This window comes from Danio rerio, chromosome 17, assembly GCF_052040795.2.
Source record: "Danio rerio strain M-AB ecotype USA chromosome 17, GRCz13ab, whole genome shotgun sequence".
Classification (NCBI taxonomy): Eukaryota; Metazoa; Chordata; class Actinopteri; order Cypriniformes; family Danionidae; genus Danio; species Danio rerio.
The window spans coordinates 33,859,391-33,880,261 of NC_141037.1; the positions used below are offsets into that span (position 1 = coordinate 33,859,391).

Below are 20,871 nucleotides of genomic sequence, written 5' to 3' on the forward strand. Positions count from 1 at the left end.
GTGAGCCACTGGCGAAACGCACCGAATCTGCAAGCTAGAAAGCATAGCGTCCCAGACTGGCAGATTTCGGGCTGTCACATCTGGGGAAGTGAAAAGTGCCCTTTCATAATGTTTTCATGGCAGTAAAAAGTGCCGTTGGAAATGGGGCCCCGCCCTCCAGCGGGGAAAGAGCAAGTTCCCTCTTCTCCAGATGGCCTGTCCCAGGGGCGCTTCGCGGTCCGTTGCCGGACTTAGCGGCGTTCTGGGCAGGGGGGCTGCCTGCTTCCGAGGTGCCCGACGCGCTCGCTTCGCCGGAGGCGTGTGCGGGGGCGGAGCAGCTCTCGTAGGCGGGCGCCTTCGGCGAGGAGCAGGTATGAATGGCACGGCGGGCGGAGCGGGCTACGGACCGCCGATAAGACATCACCCACCAACTGCTCTCTCACCGCCTTGAATTCCTGGGTGAATTCACAGACAGTGTCGCCGAACCTGGCTGGGGATATGGGGAAGTCAAGAAAGCGGACTTTGTCGACTTTGCGCATATCAGCCAGGGGTGGCGCTCCTGGACCACTAATGTGGACATCGTCCTCCCCAACGCACACGCAGCGGACTCAGTAGTCCGAAGAGCTAAGTCGGCGGCGGTGCGAAGCTCGTAAGCTTGGGTTGGACCCACCCTCGTGCAGCTCGGCCAGCGCCTGCGCTTGGTAGCGCTGGTAGGTGGCTATCGCATGCAAGGCGGAAGCAGCCTGGCCCGCAGCTATGTAAGCTCTAGCTCCGAGGGAGGTAGATAACTTACAGGCTTTGGATGGGAGACGAGGCGGACCCCGCCAAGAAGAGGCGCCGCGCGGATTTACCGCCATCGCGCACTCAACCTGAGGAATCGCCACATACCCCCTTGCTGTTTCACCGTCAAGAGTGGTTAGGGTGGAGGAACACGCAGCACGAGCAGAAAAAAGTGCTTTACAAGACCGCGTGAGCCTACTGTGCACCTCCGGGAAGAAGGGAACGCCCCTCTAGTCGGTCCGGCCGCGGAGCTGGGGGATAAACCATCTCCAACCCACGGCCGAAGCAGCCCGGGAAAGCACGGCTAACATGTCCGTTTCAGGATCCGTAGTGACAGCGCTCACCAGCCCGAAGGGGGCGAGCGGGTCTGGATCATCATCGGACAATGAAAGCCCACCCTCCGATGCCGCGGTGGACATCTGGTCTCCGGTGTCATCGGGCGTAAGGGCTACCATCTGTTAGACGGATCGCTTCCCCCGCCCGAAGCTTGGATGGAGCGCTTAGAGGAGCGGGAGGTCCGCGGGCCCGTGGGCGACGGATTATCTCTCGCTGAAACCCTCAGATCTGCCCGAGTGCCCGCTGCAGAGCAGGGGACAACTGGGGTGGTTCGCCCTTTTGCAAAGGCTAACCGCGATCTTGCGCAACAGTCATGGCATCGCAATGACGACATGAACTGCCCGCGAGCAGCGCATTAACATGCTGGACCCCCAGACATGTAACGCAGTGCCCGCGCCCATCATCCGAGGACAGGAAACCACCGCATCCAGAAACGCACAGTCGGAGCGCCGTCCTGATAAGGACGTGCTGCACGACTGTGTTGCTCTTTCTGTGAAGTTTGCAACTTTATACGCACCGCTCTGGAGGACCGGACCCAAAGAACGCCAGGCAAGGGAGAAACCCAGCTCGACCGTCTGCCACTGCGTGTACACACTCTGGACCGGGAGAATGCTCTCGTTCGCTCAGAATCGCTGGTCACAGCAGGAGGAACCCTCATCGACTCGATCAGAAAGTCTCTGAAGCGAAAAGGATAGCGTCTGCTGGCGCCAGGTGAGCCTATATACTCAGTTGATTGCTTATGCCGCTCATGATGTGGGTGCGTCACGCTTGCTTGACTATCTCCTCATCGGGGGTGTTGGTAAGGTGCAGTCATTATGGCGCTTTCAATGGGCTCCCAATGCGTGGATTTTACAATCAAATCCACTTATAGTGCTGAAGTTCCCCCCGAAGGGGAACGTTCGAGGTTACTAAAGTAACCCTTCGTTCCCCGAGGAGGGGAACGGAAGCACTATACTCCGTCGCCATAATGACTGTCCCTTAGCTGTTGAAAGTCTCTTCAGCTTAAAAAGGATAGCGTCTGCTGGCGCCAGGTGAGCCTATATACTCAGTTGATTGCTTATGCCGCTCACCTGCGCAGGCTTGCGCTGCCAATTCATTCTTAATTGGCCCGTTCAATACTCTTTCAGACGAGTAGCTTCTGAACCGAACCTCCCAATGCGTGGATTTTACAATCAAATCCACTTATAGTGCTGAAGTTCCCCCCGAAGGGGAACCCTTGTTCCCAAGGTCTCCTGCTTGTAATTACAAAACATTTCTTCTTCAAGTTTTTATCTTCATAATCACAAGCCTGGAGACCTTTCAGGTAGGCAGATATTAAGACCATATCGGAACATAGAGGGTTACAATGAATCAAGGCAGAGGTAAATGTGATTTTGGCTTTTTATCCTCACTGGTGTGGGTGTGTGAGATGGAAATTTTTGCATTTGTCAATGTGGAAATAGTAAATGCAATACTCTGTATCTAACTGCAATCATTCTGCATTGTCTCTGCTCAGTACTTTTGGCTTTCATATTAGAAGCTTGGTTATACATTGCAAGCAGGGCTGTCGTCAGATATGATTTAAATTATCATTCCTTCCACATGCATCGTTTTGACTATCAGTATGGCTCCAGATTTTCATCTGTTTTATTTTGTTATAATATTGCAAAGTGAAAACTCACTCTTCATCTTACAACCTAATTCTGCAGTACTGTGGCTCTTAGATATGCACCCTTCATATTCAATTATCCTCAATGGGATCTCTCACAATTTCCTTTTCACTTCTGGCCATATTATTAAGCATATCACTTTTGTCATAAATGTAAATTTGCACATTTGCAGACATTTTGCTAAGTCTTGGTTAGTGGTCATAGAATGGAATGAAAATTGCCATTTTATACAATTTAATGTCATTCTGCAGAAACATTCATATCCACACATGTCCAAGTGGGACAAAGACAAACAAATGGATTTATTGGATTTGAGTGGTTTGACCATAGAGCTTATTGAATGGCAAAGGGGCAAGGGTTGTAGTTAATTTTACAATAATGGTATATTGATAAAAATATATATGTGATTGCATTTGAATTAATATTACAAGCTATGCCACTGCAATATTTAGCCAGAATGCATTACTAAAGGTACTTCACGGATCTACAGTACCTCTTATTATTTATAATTATTATACCTATTATTATTATATCTTATTATTATTCTTTTACACAATTTACAACATACCATGTCTTGCACAACAACAAAAAAATTATCATACAACACAACATAAGCACATTCATTCATTCATTCATTCATTCATTTTCCTTCAGCTTAGTGCCTTATTTCGCCACAGCAAAATGAACCTATTATCTACTTATCTAGCATATGTTGTATGCAGCAGATGCCCTTCCAGCCGCATCCCAGCACTGGGAACATGAATAAATTGTAACCTAATTACTTAACCCAAGAAATTATGAAAATTCTTAAATCAATTAACAGACATCCTTAAAGCCGTTAAAAATATTATAAAAAAGTTATCCAAAAAGCTGTTAAGAAAATATATTTTTTTAAGAATATCATTATTTGATTGATTTAAGGACAACAAAGTATCACAATAATTACCTAGGTAGCTAAGAATTCCGGCTCAGATTTGGCATAAAGCTGGCACAGCAGGCATTCGTTTGGCACTGGCATACAGAATGTGGACCAAACATAGCCCGGGTTTGGCAGAGGTGGACTTGGGCCAGATATCAAATGTAGCGTTTGGACCAGATGTAAAAAAATTTTAATGTGGGCCACGTAAATTTAGCGTACCATGAACCACTTTTAAAATACATTTAAATTATTTTTGAGTAAAGAAACACTTCTACCAATCAGGTCGCTTCGAAAAAAAAACACACATAGCACACCTAAAGCGAAATGCTTTGTGGTTTTATCAAATTCATTGCAGTCATGGGACACCAACATATCTGGCCCAGTTCAGGGCTAGTTATGGGTAGTAACTTGGCTGAGACTTGGCCCAGATATGGTCCATGTTTGGCCCTTGTATGGAAGACAGACTTGGTCCAGTCATGTACCGTATTTTACTGCGGCATGTGGGCCAAGCAAAAACTGATTGTGTGGGCCAGATCTGGGCCAGAGACATTTTGCCATGTGGGTAAAATCTTGCTGAAAGCTTTTTTATGTAGATTGTTTCGTGTGTTTTATGAAAAATGCTAATGTGTTAGCATTATGAAGTTCATGGTAGAATGGGATAAATGCTTGCAACATGCTTTACTATATGGTAACCATGTATTTACTATATAGCTAACCATGCTAGAAACTTTTTCATTCATTCATTCATTTTCTTTTAGGCTTAGTCCCTTTACTAATTTGGGGTTGCCACAGCAGAATGAACCACCAACTTATCCAGCTTATGTTTTAAGCAGCGGATGCCCTTCCAGCTGCAACCCATCACTGGGAAACATCCATACACTTATTCACACACATACAGTATGGACAATTTAGCATACCCAATTCACCTAAGGCGGTTGTCTTTTATACTTGTGTGGGAACCTGAAGCACCTGAAAAAAACCCAAGCAAACATGGGGAGAACATGCAAACTCCACAAAGAAATGCCAACTGACTCACCCGGGGCTCGAACCAGCGACCTTCTTGCTGTGAGGCAATAGTGCTATCCATTGCGCCACTGGGCTGATTCTTGAAACTTTTTAGAAATGTGAATTTTATGCTACTGTACATACTAACAACGTCAACCCTTTTGTGCTGTTGGGGATGTTTTCATCCACTCTGTGGTGATTTTGAGTCTTAATTTGGCCATAACTTTTTCTGTGTTTCAGCTGGGCAGAATGATTTTTGGTGACATATCTTATTTGACACTTAATTTGAGAAAATACTTTGAAATAAAAAAAAGCTCAATGATCTGGGCAAATTTAGTACCCCTTCGTTTTGTTTGGGATGAAAACATCCACTAAATTAAACTGCTGTAAAAATGCATAAAACATGTTTTTTTTTTTTTGTATAAATATGTTAATCAACCTCAATCGTGATAAAAAATTACAGAATTTTAACTTAAATTTTAATTTCCAAATTCATAAATGATGTCACTGATTTGGTGATAATTTGCAATATAATCAATTTGCAATAAGTAATTGTGGACTGGATTTTTATTTTTTTACCTTTTATTAAAGTCTTGGACGTGTGAAACAAGCTTTTGATGCATTGTTTTGATGATCCATTGACTTCCATTATAACCACATTTGTTTGATTGCAAAACTATGACACCATATAATCATGCATTTGTGATTGTTGGTGATTTTCCCTGTTGAGTAGAGGTAACATTTGTAATTTTTACTGTTGATCATCAGTTGGAACCGTTAACCCTTTAGATAGACCTGTGCAAAGAAAATATGGAGTATAACAGCAAATTAAAGTGTGTGTTTGTGTCTATGAGTGTGTGCGAGTGTGAGAGTGACCTTTGCGCAATTACCTTCATGTGTCCGAGGAAATCTAAATATGCATCTTTGCTCTCAGAACTACATGGAGTAAACAATAACAAAGACTGTGTATTTATGCACCATCAAATGTGTTTATAATGGAAGTCAATGGGGAAAAATAGCCACCAACTCTAAATTAAAAAGAAAAAAAAATGAAAATCAAGCAACGCATCAAAGTCCAAGAATGTGATAAAAGGTAAAAAAAATCCAGTCCACAATTATATATATTGAAAATACGTCATTTTGTGTTTTATTTTTAGCAAATCAATGAAATCACTTGTGAACTTGGCAATTAAAGAGTTGAAATCCTGTAATTTTTTAAAAGTTTAATTCAGTGGATGTTTTCATCCTGAACATAACAAAAAGGTAGTAAATTTATACAGTGAACAAAGGTTGACAACATTTATTAATTATTAGCCAAATGTTAAATATTCTAGAAACATATTAGCAACATGCTAATTAATGTCAGCATCACGTTAGAAGAGTTAACATTGAAATAAGACATTGCTAACATCTGTAGAATGTATTAATGCAGAGTTAGCCATGTGCTAAAGAGGCTACAAACATACTAGTAGCATTGTAAATACAGCTATTGCTAAAAATTCATGCTAACAGCACATTGTACTTTTAAAACACACCCTAATTTATGCTAAACCTATGCTAGGCAAAATGCTAGCACCATGTAAAAGGTTCAAACAACACAACGTTTAAATATGCTAAAGCAAAAAAGTAATGTTAGCAACATTTTAAACACACAGTCATGTATAACATCACATTATATTGTTTCCTGTTAACATCTAATATATGTTTGCATATTTTTATTCAGTATTTTTTATTTATTTATTTATCAAATCTGTTTTCAATCAACAGAGGGTTCGTCTTACTTGAAAATAAAACACTGATGGTAGAGCCAGCTTTTGAGCCGGCAAACGACACCCATGTGATTTATGATGGACATCATCTACACTTCCCCTCCGGAACCTGTGGACACGGACACAACATATCGACTGTCAGCAACACGAACACAAGAGGACTGCTACAATCATTCAGAACGAGGGTATGAACGCAATCTGTCAGCAGCGGTTATGACAGTGTTTTGTTCAGAGAGTGTCACTTTTTTTGTCTTGTGGATGAATTAACATGCATCATTCAGCAAGTGATGTCTTTGTTAATGCAGATGAGGGGATTGCGATTGCTCTGGCTTCGCATGCATGCTAAAACAAGATTAGAGAGCTCTGCGAGACATCAAAGGTTAACAGAACATCCCGACATTACAGTCTTGACATTGAAGTTGTTCTTATCACAACAGAGCTGTCTAAATAACATGTTCAGATGCCATTGTATTGATTTGAAAGGATAGAAGCAGACAGGAGATGCTGTTATATTTCAACATAAAGGCAAACCGATGAAATCTATGTATATAACAAAAGCGTAAGTGGTTAGGATTGGTATCAGTGCTGGTATTGATATTTGCAGGCACATCTTTAGGGATTATTGACTCTTTTATTGTCCATTTGATGAGAATAAATCAAAAAGGGGTGGAGATGATATTGATATTGTTATCATGGAGATTAAAAGCATTGCTAGTTGAAGATAAAAAATAATTGAAAATGGAACAGTAAGGGTGAAAGGGACATTTTAAATGTGTCACATGTTAGTTAAGGCATTTGTTTTTTTATGGCTGGGATTTGTTATGGATTTATGGAAAATTATATTATATTTCTTGCTCATTGAAATCTTGAATCGTTTGACGGATTCTTACCTTCACCAATATAACATCTGAGCAGACCTAAACAAGATAAAGCAGGTTAATCTATTTCAAATGGTTCCAAATTTTTTTCTTTTGAATGCTTTTATTAGTTATTTTTTTATATTTATTTAATTATTTATTTTAAATCGAGTAATTACCTATATTTATTAGTAATAGTCTTTGAAAGTCTCCCTCACATCATATTTTAGTAATACTTTATATATGTTTCAAGAGTTCACACTTAGATATTGCTTGATAATATCAGCAGGTTTGGCATGCTGTCCCCGGAGACGACCCTGAGCTCTGAGATAATTCAACCCAGGGCTCCCACCTGATTGATTAGCATGTAAGGGGAGTATGAGATCAGGTAGCTTGGTGAACTCTGAGCTGCGAAATCGCATCACATGATTGAGTGAGACCAATCGAGGATCAAAACATGACCTCTCTGAACAGAAATATAAAATATAGAGCAATTGCTCACTTTTTAAATGTCTAATCATCTTGTTTAATACTGCCCCTGTTCGCAGTGCCATATGACAGGATTTCGCAAGCTCAAACTCCAGTGTGACGGTCACACTGCAGTTTTCTCCCCATAGACTTCCATTCATACGCATGCGAATGCATCAGACCGGAAACGTAAGCAACTACGACAGGTTTCGCAGGTCGCTGCATTGCAACGTTCAAGCTTGGTGAACTCTGACCTGCGAAATTGCATCACTTGACTGCATGAGACCAATCGAGGATCAAACCATTAACTCTCTGGACAGAAATTTAAAATATGGACCAATCGCTCGCTTTTTTAAATGTATAATTATCTTGTTTAATCCCACCCCTTTTCGCAGCGCTGTCTGACAGAATTTCGCAAGCTCTAACTCTAGTGTGAATGGAGCTTTAGCCAGGTTACTTGTAGTGAGTTTGGATTAATCTGTTTGTCTAACTTAGTTATAGATGAGAGACTAGCTGCGATCAATCATATCACATGTTCCTCTCAAAATTAGTTTGTGAAACTTCACTTATTCTAAATGATCCACATTTATGGTTAATATAAAGTAAGAATTAAAATCTCAATCCAATTTTTAATTTATACTGTGGTCATAGCTAAGTATAATCAAATAAAAATGAAAATCTGGAGGTACATAGATCCATAGACTCTAAATATATGCATTAAAATGCTTAAGCAACTTCTTTCATTCCATTTAAGTTGGATAAATCCAAATTGTAATGAATATCTAACAGTCTTTTTATTTTAGATTTCTACTGTTGATACAACTTTTATAGGATCATATCAATTTATTTAAATGAATTGGTTGAGTGAATCGTTCATTGATTTGCTTATCATTTATTGGTCACATCTCCAGAATGAATCACTCAATTCATTTGTAAACAATTCTAAACCCATGTCATCTCTGCTAAATGTGTTTATTGAATGCTCATTAAATGTGTTAATGATAGATAATTCACACGATACAATGGTTTATGTGCTTTTTTTCTCTGTTGCAGCATAAACGGGATGTTCAGAAGACCACCAAATATGTGGAGCTCATCATTGTAGCAGACAACCGAGAGGTAAGACAACAAAGCAGCACAACAGGTTTGACACAGATTGCAGGGCAAGTTCAAAAGAGCTGTCTCTGACCTGAAGCGGCTCTGCAGAGAACAATCAGTTCAAGATCAGATCAGTCGAGAGTATGCTCTAAAATATGCTCTCATACACTGATTGCTCTGCAGTGGTGCATCAGTAAAACACACCTGTTTTTTTTTTGTTTTTTTTTTGTCTTGTAAAGCAATAGTAATTTATGTCAGAACGGCACAAATGTTCAAGTTTTGGAAAATCACCCCATTCCTGTCAGAATATGTGGCATAGCTACTGATCCGAGCAGTTGTAATTTCAAGACTTTTGACACAGGCTTTCGGGGCTTGGAACAGTTCCTCCCTAACACAACCCATGACTACAGATCAGGCCACTTAATGAGTGACACTTTGACACTTTACAAAAAGGCAAAAAGACACTTTTCATAGCCTTCACCCTCACTGTTCACCTCTGCTGGAATGAACAGCAAACCTCCACACGAACTGCTGAGACTATCACCATCTGTCAAGACACACCTTTTCCATAAGCACTTAACCAGCCCACACTCTTAAACCAACACACACACACTTATCTTTTAGGTACTTTCCCTAAAGAAGTACTATGTATTATACTGTGTACTATGTATTGTACTGTGTACTATGATATTTTCTTTGTTATGGGGACATTTGGGCCACATGATGAAGGAAATACAAGGTACACCAACGTTATCTCATGGCAATTCGTAACTTTTTGATTTACGGGCTAGTTCATATGAATTTGTATGATCTCATTTGTACAATTTAGCACCAGTTACTTATCTTCCAATGACAGGTGGGTTAAGGGGTGGTGTTGGGTTGGGTGCCAAGCCGCCTTTTTTAAAATCAAACATTTTTTTGTACAAGAGAACTTGTACAAATTTGTACGAATTAGGCACTGAACTGACATAATGCAGTATAGTTACATTTCCTTGTGAGATCAGGCTGGGTACAGACACACACATACACACATTGTGTTCTATGAACAGTTTAAATTGCATGGTTCCTTGTTACATAAGAGCACCTGATATGTGCATTAATGTAAATATATATATCACAATGACTTGCCTTCTAATCATGTTCAATAAAACTTACCATTTTTCTTTATAGTTTAACGATTACTAGTTTGTGTTTTGTTTTGTTCTTCAATTTGATAGTTGTGAATGTTATAAAGGCTTGAAAAATGCGACAGCAGCACATCGTAAGAAACAAAGTACGTCAGACACATTTTTTGGCCACTTCATTTATTTTTGTTAAAAAATTCTTGTTTTTTTAGCTAATTTTGTTTGATATAAGTTGTATCATAATTTTAATGTAATTTTATTATTTATTATTATTATAAAATGAACAAGAAGATTAAATAAAAGTCAGTGAAATGAAGTTCGTTCTCAACAATGCCCACTATCATATTTCCAGAGCCAAATCAAAAGGCCACAACAAAACACTTTTGCACTTGAACTCTAATATCTACTAATCAAGCTTAAAAAATCAAGGGAAATGCGCTGTCGTACACAATTATATTTGCTTACGTACTGTGCAGTATTTAGGTTACGGTGAAGTTTTGGTTCTTTGTTTCACCTTAGTTGGCCAAACATAAAGCAGGTCATAGAGGGTGGAACTTGACCAGAAGTAGGGCAATGCTCCCAAATGATCAGACAGGAAACAGGAAGTGCTGTGTATAAAGCGAACATTGGATGTGGGAAAAGGAAACTGGGCAGCAAGAAAGCTATCATATTATCAACACAGCTGTGGTTTAATGTGTGTGTTTGAAGGAGAAAGAGGCAGATTAGGAAGTTTCTCATTTTCTTTCAGCTAATTACATTTTCATGAAACAATATCTGACTAGAAATGCATTTCATTTATTCTAGTAATTTAGCCTAATTAGGTTCTTTCTAAATAGATCCCACAAAAACGCTATAGTAATTAATAGTAAAATACTATAGTGTAAATGACTTGCTTCAGTCTGTTGTGGTAAGTCTATTGCTTCTATAGAAACACAACTATCAATATAAACAAACTACCCAATAGACAACTGTTATTTTTCTACCACTAGGTTGTACTTTGCTACAATACACCACAGGTCATTATAGTAAACATTAAAGTATACTACAGCATGTATTACAGTGTATCAGTTCACTGTAGCATATATTACCAAAGAGTTGTGAATACTATAACATATGCAGTTTAACAAACTTTAGTAGAGTTCATAAACAATATTTACCATACATTTCTATTGTATTTTTTCAAGTGGGATACATCAATACAGAACCAAAAGTGAATGGCTATCACACTCTTTTTGTCTTTGAGTGCTATTGTTCAGTGCCTCTTAGCCAGCGGTAATGATCACTTCTGAGTGCTTTTAAGAGTGTGCCATTTACACACACTTCTGATAACAGCCATATAAATGACAGTTTGGACTTACTGCCAATCAAAGAGCCCAGCGTTGTTTAAAAAATCTATCTAGGCTGCAGTTTTATACTGATTTGATATCTCACATATGTCTTTTCTTTCCCTACTCAGTTCCAAAAGCAAGGAAAAGATGTGGAAAAGGTTAAACAAAGGCTAGCGGAGATCGCCAATTACGTGGACAAGGTATTAAATGCCATTCTTTGCCTGATAGAATGAGAACACTTGATTAGAAGTTTTAAATAGATGTCTGACTGTCAGATATGAATGTCAAACTGCTGAGGTAAAGAACGAGCTTTTAAATGAAATGAAAACCTTTGAGTATGAATTGACTGATGGAAGAATGAATGTACTGCTGGGTCTTTGGATGTATTGGTAGTGTTTGATTTACTGTATGTGCTTTCTTAGTTTTACAGAGTGCTGAACATCCGTGTAGCTCTGGTTGGACTGGAGGTGTGGAGTGATGTTGATAAGTGTTCAGTAACCCAAGACCCCTTTACAACCCTGCACGAGTTTTTGGACTGGAGGAAACTTAAGCTGCTACCTCAGCGGCCTCATGATAATGCTCAGCTCATAAGGTACAAACACACCTATATTACAAATATTTTTCCAACTTTGGTTCTAGCTAAATTCATGCTTGTATCTTAAGGTCGGGTAACATCAAGAATGACAACTCAATATACAGCATCCTCCAAATTTTAAGCAGCACATCTGGTCTATTAGAATGATTTCTGAGGCAATGAAGACTGGATCAATTATGCTAAAAATCTGGCTTTGCCATCACATAAATTATTAATTTTACTAATATGTTAGCTTTAGAACCACAGGAAGTTTAAAATTTATCAAAAAAAAGAAACTTTCACGCACATTCATTGGCGGTTTAGTACCTCATATGCAATTATAGGCTATATTTAGACCGCCTAGTTTTTCATGATTTGTTTAGTGATTTTTTTTTTTTTTTTTTTTTGCGATTTAAAAATGACTGATTTCATGGCAGTAATTCCTAGAAATACGCTGACAATTGTGTGATTAAAATAAAAATGACAACGACACAAATCAAAGCTTCAAACAAATACAAATAAAGCTTCTTTATTTTTGTGTTTTCAAGACAATTTCTAAAACGTTAGGAATTAAGCCAAAAGCTAAACAGAGGCAGACTGGCCATCTGGCAGACCGGGCAGTTTCCCGCTGGGCCGACGTACTTTTTGGGCCGGGCTGATCATCGTTTTATGATCAGATTGGCCCATAAAACACTTAGCAGACTGTCTTGTTTCTCTCTCTAATTAATTGACGATACTGTGATCTGTGATGCTCTGAAAGTAAGATGTTTCTTTTCCAGGCAGAGCAGCCCATGTGACATAATCTGCAGCCCATTGGTTCTTTTCTTTATTGACATTGGGCTGACCCAATCACAAACATCCATTTTGGGCTCTGTGTAAGCGTGCAATATAGGTGTGTATTTGTCAAAGTAGTCGAGAGTCATGTCTGTTTCTCACGCGCGGGAAAGCAGAATCGGCAAGCAGGCATTTGCCTCTTGTCTTTGTTCAATTCGGTCACTTTTAGCGGTTGTCATCTGTGAACCCATCTGATGTTCCATTGCTCTGTTTACTCCAACTTTTTTTTTGATGTTTGAAGCGTGTCAAACACACAAACACCCTCCCACTTATTAAATTATTTTGCAATTATTTTGCGTTTAATTAAGAATTTTGCAGGATTAAAAAAATTTGCGACTTTTTGTTGATTTTGTGTGGGATTCAGTGATCGCAGAATTGCAAAAAACTAGGAGGTCTGTATATTACAAAAAGTACCATATTGTTAGGGTTATGACTTCATAAAATGTGACGAACATTCAAAGTTTAATTCTAAAATCCAAAGTCCCTTTAACGCAAGTCATTTCACATGGCGGCCTTCTTTGAAACACCTCTTGGGCAGTATACTCGGGCATTCTGTTTGAAAATCAAATGTTCCAAAACTGCCAAGCTTACGATTGCATTACATATTTGGAATCACTTATAAAATGTTTAGTAAAGTTTAGTTTCTAAACGTCTGAACCAAACAAAATTGCAAGCGCATGCACACTCAAAAGCAACGAGATCCCGACACCAACCTCATTTATTGTCATTCCACACTTTATAATCCTTTGGACAATGCTTTGTCTGATCACGGTGCTCTTCTGAAGAAATACACAACTTGGTCTTGATGGCGAATTTCTTCCAGAAATGATCGTGATTTTTTTTGTTTACAAGTTTGAGCACTTCATTTGCTGTCATGTGGTATGCCTTTGACAGGACGAACTGTTCCTCGGGTTCGTTTCATACAGATTACAAAACCAATAAACTGTAGTTTTCAAGTGCTTTTAGTTTATTTAAAAGCACAGATTTGAAGCTAAAGGTGTATATATGTTTTATGTCTGTGAAGCAAGTATTTGCTGGGATTCCAGTACATTTGTTGACCACCAAACAGTCGTATAAGCTAAGCTTTTCCCCCAGAGAAATGTCAGTCTATAGCAATCGATGACTGGCTCATGTACTAGTAGGCGAGGCTTTATTCACCATACTGACCGTTAAAATTTTCCACATTCAAAACTATAGAAGTGATACATCTCGTGTATTCTAGAGTCTTTGTAAAATCTAAATAGAAGCTTCAAATGTAAATATAATGTGACAAAGTAGTTACAGAATTCAAGTTGCTGTGTGAAAAGAGAAAGCAAATATTTAAGTCTGTTAATAATGTTTCACGATATTCTACTGTATTTATGTCAAGTAAATTTAACCATGTTAAATTTAAATGTTTAAGTCATGATAATAATTTGTACTTATACATTGTTTTATTGAGATATCCTAATAAATATACTTATGAAAAAGCCAAAAGTACCCCAAAGTGGAAAATAAATACAGAACAAGCAGTAATGCAGTACTGTATAACTTGCCAATTATGCTAAATGAATATTTTTGGCCTTCCGACCTGTTCCCTTGGTAAGCGGTATCATATTGTGAGTTGAGTATCATGATATAGCTTGATCTCTTTTCAAATAGTTAGACCTCTATTTTTATTTGCATGTTCAGCTGGTGGTCTGGTAGAAAGTTATGTATCGGTCTTAATCTTTTCTTATTTGGCTACACCAGTTAATTGTCATGAATTTAACTGCATTTTCATTGTCTTGCGGTAGCGGGGTGTACTTCCAGGGCACCACAATAGGGATGGCTCCCATCATGAGTATGTGCACCGCTGAGCAGTCAGGAGGCATTGTCATGGTGAGAAATCAATCATCACACACTCTGGGTCCCATAATTAGCACATTCACACTGTGCTGCACAACCATCCAGCTGTTTCAAACCTTCATGATTTAAAAGCATCCAAATTTAAAGAGGTAGTTCGCCCAAAAAATTAACATCCTGTCATTAGTAATCACCCTCATGCTGTTCCAATCCCGGTAGATAACGTTTTACATTAGGACTAAAGCCTCGAAAAAAGATACTAAAAGCATTTTCAGGTTCTTAGTCCCCTTCATTGCAATGAGAATGTGTGTGTATGTGTGTTCAAGGAAAGTGAGTCATACAGATTTGGAATGTCATGAGGGTGAGCAAATAATAGCAGGGTCACTACACCTCATCCTTAGGTACTGGTTGTATCCCACACATGGTTGTTTGCCCTGCACCCAGCATCCATCGGTTATACCTTTATATATCTTTCACTTTCATCAGGTTAAACTGCCTCTACATTCTTTTTCATGTGTTTCTTGGTTTATTCATGTTCCCTGGAAACAGACACCATTTATTTGACTGCTGCTCTTTAGTTTTGTGTTTTATCTTGAAGGGCCAGTGTTGTGGAGTAACTGGGCGACTGTTGTGAAAATCTAGTTTTTATGTTTGCATGTATTCCCATTGTTGTGTTATGCTTGAAGACAAACTACAGTATGTGCAAATCCATCCATTGCTGAGCAAGTTCTCCTTAAAACAGGCCTGTACTAAAGGTATTTTCAGGCATAAAATCTCAAAACTGCCACTGTTTCCTATCATCACAACCTAATCACATAAAAATTCGGAATGGGGAAACATCTCCACTGTCTTTGTCTTCTATCACCTTCTTTAGAATTAGTTTCTAGTTCAAATGTACGTGTGACTTAACCCAAGACTGCAACTTGCAGATTTATAGTTTTTTCTACTTTAATAATAATAATAATCTTACATTTATAAAGCGCTTTTCTGGGCATTCAAAGCGCTTTACACATAGGGGGGAATCTCCTCATCCACCACCAGTGTGCAGCATCCACCTGGACCGCACACCACACACCAGCTGATTGGTGGAGAGTAAACTGATGAAGAGTGATGAAGCCAATTATGATATGGTTAGGAGGCCATGATGGACAGTGGGCAAATTTGGATGCTGGGGTTAAACCCCTATTCTTTTTCGAGGGACATCCTGGGATTTTTAATGACCACAGAGAGTCAGGACCTCAGTTTAATGTTTCATTCAAAAGACGGCGCTCACTGAGCAGTGAAGAGTCCCTGTCACTATACTGTGGTATTAGGATCTACACAGACCGCAGGTTGGGCGCACCTGCTGGCCTCACTAACACCACTTCTGGCAACAACAAAAAGCTTTCCCATGTGGTCTCCCATCCAGGTACAGATCAGGCGCAGGGCTGCTTAGCTTCAGTGGGTGACCATGTGAGAGTTGCAGAGAGCTAGCTGCCAGCTTTAGTTATGCAAGTGAAAGTGGAGCAGGTAATTCAAGCTTGTCTGATGAATGGTGAGGACTAATTAGCATATTCATGTTATATTCATATACTAAAAGTTAGGTAAGGGTATAAAGTTATATTCATATTATTTAAAGGCATGAGGAAATTATTTTCACAGACTAAAAAAAGAGATGATTCAAGATTTTTGATATTCCAGGATGTTTCTTTCAGATAAACTAAATCTGTATTCAAATACATGCAAAAATATTTACTTTACATAAGATATTTTGAGTTCTGTATGAGGTTATTAATATGTAATAGATCAATTACATCCAGCAGGTTTTTTTGCCGAGTAAACCCCAACAATATGATCAGGACTGACATGTGCACCCAGAAGGAGTTTATTTTGTGATAACCAGCTGGATATTCATATGCCGCTTATTTTACAGCTACTTCATACATAAGTAAACGCTAAGATGCAAAATGTTGATATGAGTCAAAAATTTGAATAGCTCACTGAATGTGAAGCTACTGGTTTTTCTAGCAAGTGCAAGTAGACAGACATGTAAAGCACATGTTGTCATTTTCCATCTTTTTAGTGTAAACATTTATCGAGACAAGAGATATTGATTTGAGATGATACTGTTCAAATCTTGCTATCATTAAAAACAATTGTTTTGTCAATAACACAGAAACAGTATTACAGTTTCCCCTACTGAAAACCTTCAAGAGAGTCTAATAACTACTGTATAACAAAGATACAGGGGGGCAGTAACTGCATATGCATGAAACAAGAGAGAGAAAGAAAGAGTTTGTTATACCTGAATGACCTAATTAAACAATTGTACACAAACTATTCATTCAAGCTCATTGAAAACAAAGCTTCCATGAGTAAACAGTTCTTTGTAAGCATACTGTATAGCTCTGACTTTAGTTGCCTGCTTGAGGTAGGATAACAAACAGCTGTATGGCATGATTGACCAATCAGAATTAAGTATTACTGAGAGCTCTTGTAATAAAAATGTATATTCGTATAAACAAATTAAATAAAAACATCTAGTACAACAATGTAATTTTTTTAATGTTCTTAAAATGTTCAAAACATTTTAGGCAATGCATTTACATTATTTCTTGTTTATTTTAAAATTATTTTAAACATTTTCAGAACATTTCAGTCAAGTTATATTAAAATGGCATGTTATTAGAGCATCCAATCCACATTATATTAGTAGTGTTCTAAAAATGCTTCCCTTATTACACACACACACACACACATAGGAGGCCATGATGTGTGTTTGTGTATGTGTGTGTGTGTGTATATATATATATATATATATATATATATATATATATATATATATATATATATATATATATATATATATATATATATATATGTATATATATATATATATGTGTGTGTGTGTATGTGTGTGTATACATATATACATATATATATATATATATATATATATATATATATATATATATATATATATATATATATATATATATACATATACACAACTTTATAACATTTACACAACTTTTAAAGAACATTACAGAATATTCCCTGTTAGCTGGGATGTGGACTTTTAAAGAAAACTTTAAGAAGGCTGTTTATGATCTTGTAGCACACAGCACTTTTACTGGGAAAATTAATCCACTAATCTACATGCACAGGAGCTGTAGAAGGTCATGCGCACGTTTAATCTACTTTTTCTCTCACCCATCCCAAAAGCTGCTTGTCAGTCAATGCAGCACTATCCTTATACGGCCATTTATCGCAGTTTTTGCTGCTCTATGACTAAATAACACACATTTACATTTTTATTAGTCTAGATCTATCATCCATGCCACTGTAATAAACTGTCTCTCTTAAACAGGGCCTCACAGAGATGAAGTCATTAGCCATAGGTCTGACTTACAAACTATTGTGCTGCTGTATGATAAATGATTTCCATTACTTTCTTAAAGGGGTAGCTCACCTGAAATGAGATTCTGTCATCAATTACGCTCCCTTATTCTTGGTTGCAAAAGTGTGTGATTAGATTTCTTTTATCAAAAGGTTTTATACTTTACTTTTTACATACAAAGAAAGTGAAAGGTCACCAATCGTGGTACCACAGGGTGTGTGCGGGGTCTTAAAAAAATATTAAAAGTTGATAAGTCAATGTAGAGAAATTTAAGGCCCTTAAAATTATTAAAAAGTCTTAAATGCTATTTTGCAAGGTATTCAATTATATATTGTTTTTGATTATGCAGTGTATGATTGTATGCTAAAGTTTGCCTCAATTAAATCTGCAAATATATGAGGATTGTTGTGTCTAGTTTATGAAATTAATTAAATCCTGCTAGATTTCACATCACGCTGCTTGTTTATTGCAGTAACTAAGGAAAAACTGTTATATCTGCAGTTCTATTGACCTTATTCTCCATGTATGGGTGGGCGCAGCCAATTGAATCTTTTTGACTTGAGACTTCCGGTCTCTTCCATTCTTCCCCACTTCCATTCATTTTTAGTTATTAAAAACCGTTCGTTCTGCTGCTTGATGTTGTAAGCTGACATTTTCCTATTATATTATTCTGCTTTGTCTGTATAGTCATGAACATACTTGTCTGTAGAGCAAGTAGTTTGATAATTTTCTGCTGTTTAATATTCCTATAGTCATTTCTCCCATAGGAAGCTGAATCGGAAGTTATAAAACAATCGCAAAAACAATCGCACTTTCGCATTGCAGAATAAGGTCAATACGCACCAACCTGCTGAATTATTATTAGGTTTAATAGATTTTTATTAAGTATATAAATAATGTTTTGGTTTTGGATTAGTTTCTTATCTTAATATTTAGTCAATATACTGTAAGTCTTGCAAATGGTTCCGGTTGAAACCTAAAGTGGTTATAAGGTCTTAAAATGTATGGAAAGAGTCTTAAAAAAGCTCTTAATGTATTCAGTTTTACTCTCTGATTGCTGTATATCCTCTGTACCTAAAATTACAGATTTTGTAAGTAATTGTTAAAATATCAAGCCATTTCCATGCGTGTTCAATAAGAAAAGGTCTGCAGAATGTTTTCTTCAATGCCAAAAATAGTAGTTTATTAGATACAAATGACCAATTCGATGACAGAGCTCTGGGTTACGTTACCTCGATGCAATACAAGAATTACATTCAAGAGGTTCGCAACTAACTTACATTTCCTGACTCCAGCATATATACACAACTGATAATAACAGGTGGAGTTTTGGTTTAACGTCACTTATCAGTAGGCCGACACGCAATCTGTGCGCGCAAAATTACGCAGATTTTCAGCAGAATTCCGCAGATTTCTGCAGATTTTTAGCCCATTATTAATTCTGTTTATTTACTTGAGTTAATTTGGAAATCTGAATTTATTTAGTTTTTATTCAGAAATGTATTACTTTTTATTTAATATATTAAGGTTGTAGTTATGATACTCCGCTGGATACTCCCAAAATAATTTCGCAGAAATCAGCAGATTTTTACCAAAATTCTTTGAAATAGCAAAAAACGTCCGCAGATTCCGTCTGGCACTGCTTATCAGTCATTCTGCAGTCCTTTGGCTCTTGTACCCCAGACATACTTCCTCTTTCGGCAACCCCTCTCTGCATACCAGAACTGAACATTTACTTCCATCTTTAATATATTTCACAATTTCCACAAGCATCATGACAACTTGTGACATGTCTAGACCACTGTTCTGGAACAAAGGCCCCCACCCTAAATTTATTCTTCTATTTCCCTCTTGTTAGCATGTTCATTTAAAAGTATGCCGCACAGTAAAAAAGAGGAAGTGTGTCAGGTCAATATGTGGTATCATACAATAGAAAAAGATTGATTAATCTGTTGTTAGTCTAAACATTTCTCCAATAAAAAATAAATAAAGACACAAAAGTAATAAAAATAAATTCCTTTTTTCCCCACATTATATAAGATTTGACTTTGTTTTCTACTCAGCTTAATGTAATTCAAGTTAAAAGACTCAAAAAAGTACATTTGACTCAACATTTTGTTTACTATAAATCTCCACAAAATTTCATATATACAAAGCAAACACTTTCAACTGCATTATTCATTTTTTGTCATTTACTTGGTAAACAGATGCATGAACATTCTGCCAAATATTTCTCTTTGGGTTTTGGGACATAACAAGTAAATGATTACAGAAGATTCATTTTGGTAACACTATTCAGTCAATTTAGATTAATTAAAGATGGGATGGAAATGGAAGAGACAGACGGGACATGAAAAGCCAAATAAAACGAGACACTAAGCAGACCAATGTATTTTGCATTGCTTTCTGTGGTTTAAGCAACATGTTTCCTTATGCATGTTTCTTCCTCCCTACATGCACATGGCGAACAGAGGCAGAAATTGAATCTGGCTGTGCATTAAATCATCTTGTACTATGTTTTAAGTCTGATCAGCTTAAAAAGCATTCCCAATCCTGTCCGTTGACTAACAAATTATCTAAGAAGATTTGATTCTGACAGTTTGACCTTTGTGCGAGCAAATTTGAAGAAACCATAATGGACACATTGTGCATGATTATAGGAATCTAGAGGTTGGGAATGTCTTTGATAGGAGATACTCTATAAAATCTGGAAGTAACTTGACAGAAACCCAAAAGCACTTAAATATGGCTGTTACCACAATAAAGGCATGATCTTTTCAATGTGGCAGCTTGGTAGTGGTTTCTTGGAATAGTTAAATCTGAATTTCCCAGGGAATTAACCACAGTATTAGTCTGCAATTATGCTTGAAGAGGGGCAAGTCAGTCACACTCAAAAAAAAAAATCAGTGGCACCCTATAGATCTTGAATAAATGAAATGAGGCAGAGA

General features: G+C 37.7%; 1 protein-coding gene across 12 annotated transcripts in view; it reads left to right on the forward strand.

Moving 5' to 3' along the window:
* adam12b (ADAM metallopeptidase domain 12b) overlaps positions 1 to 20,871 on the forward strand; it is a 166,797-nt gene that overhangs the window by 73,396 nt on the left and 72,530 nt on the right. For all 12 annotated transcript variants that reach the window (XM_087290706.1, XM_087290708.1, XM_087290707.1 and 9 more), the window contains 5 exons: positions 6,436 to 6,622; positions 8,816 to 8,881; positions 11,441 to 11,512; positions 11,735 to 11,904; positions 14,496 to 14,580. In XM_087290706.1, the coding sequence (XP_087146832.1) occupies positions 6,436 to 6,622; positions 8,816 to 8,881; positions 11,441 to 11,512; positions 11,735 to 11,904; positions 14,496 to 14,580 (580 nt within the window). The remainder of the gene's footprint in view (positions 1 to 6,435; positions 6,623 to 8,815; positions 8,882 to 11,440; positions 11,513 to 11,734; positions 11,905 to 14,495; positions 14,581 to 20,871) is intronic.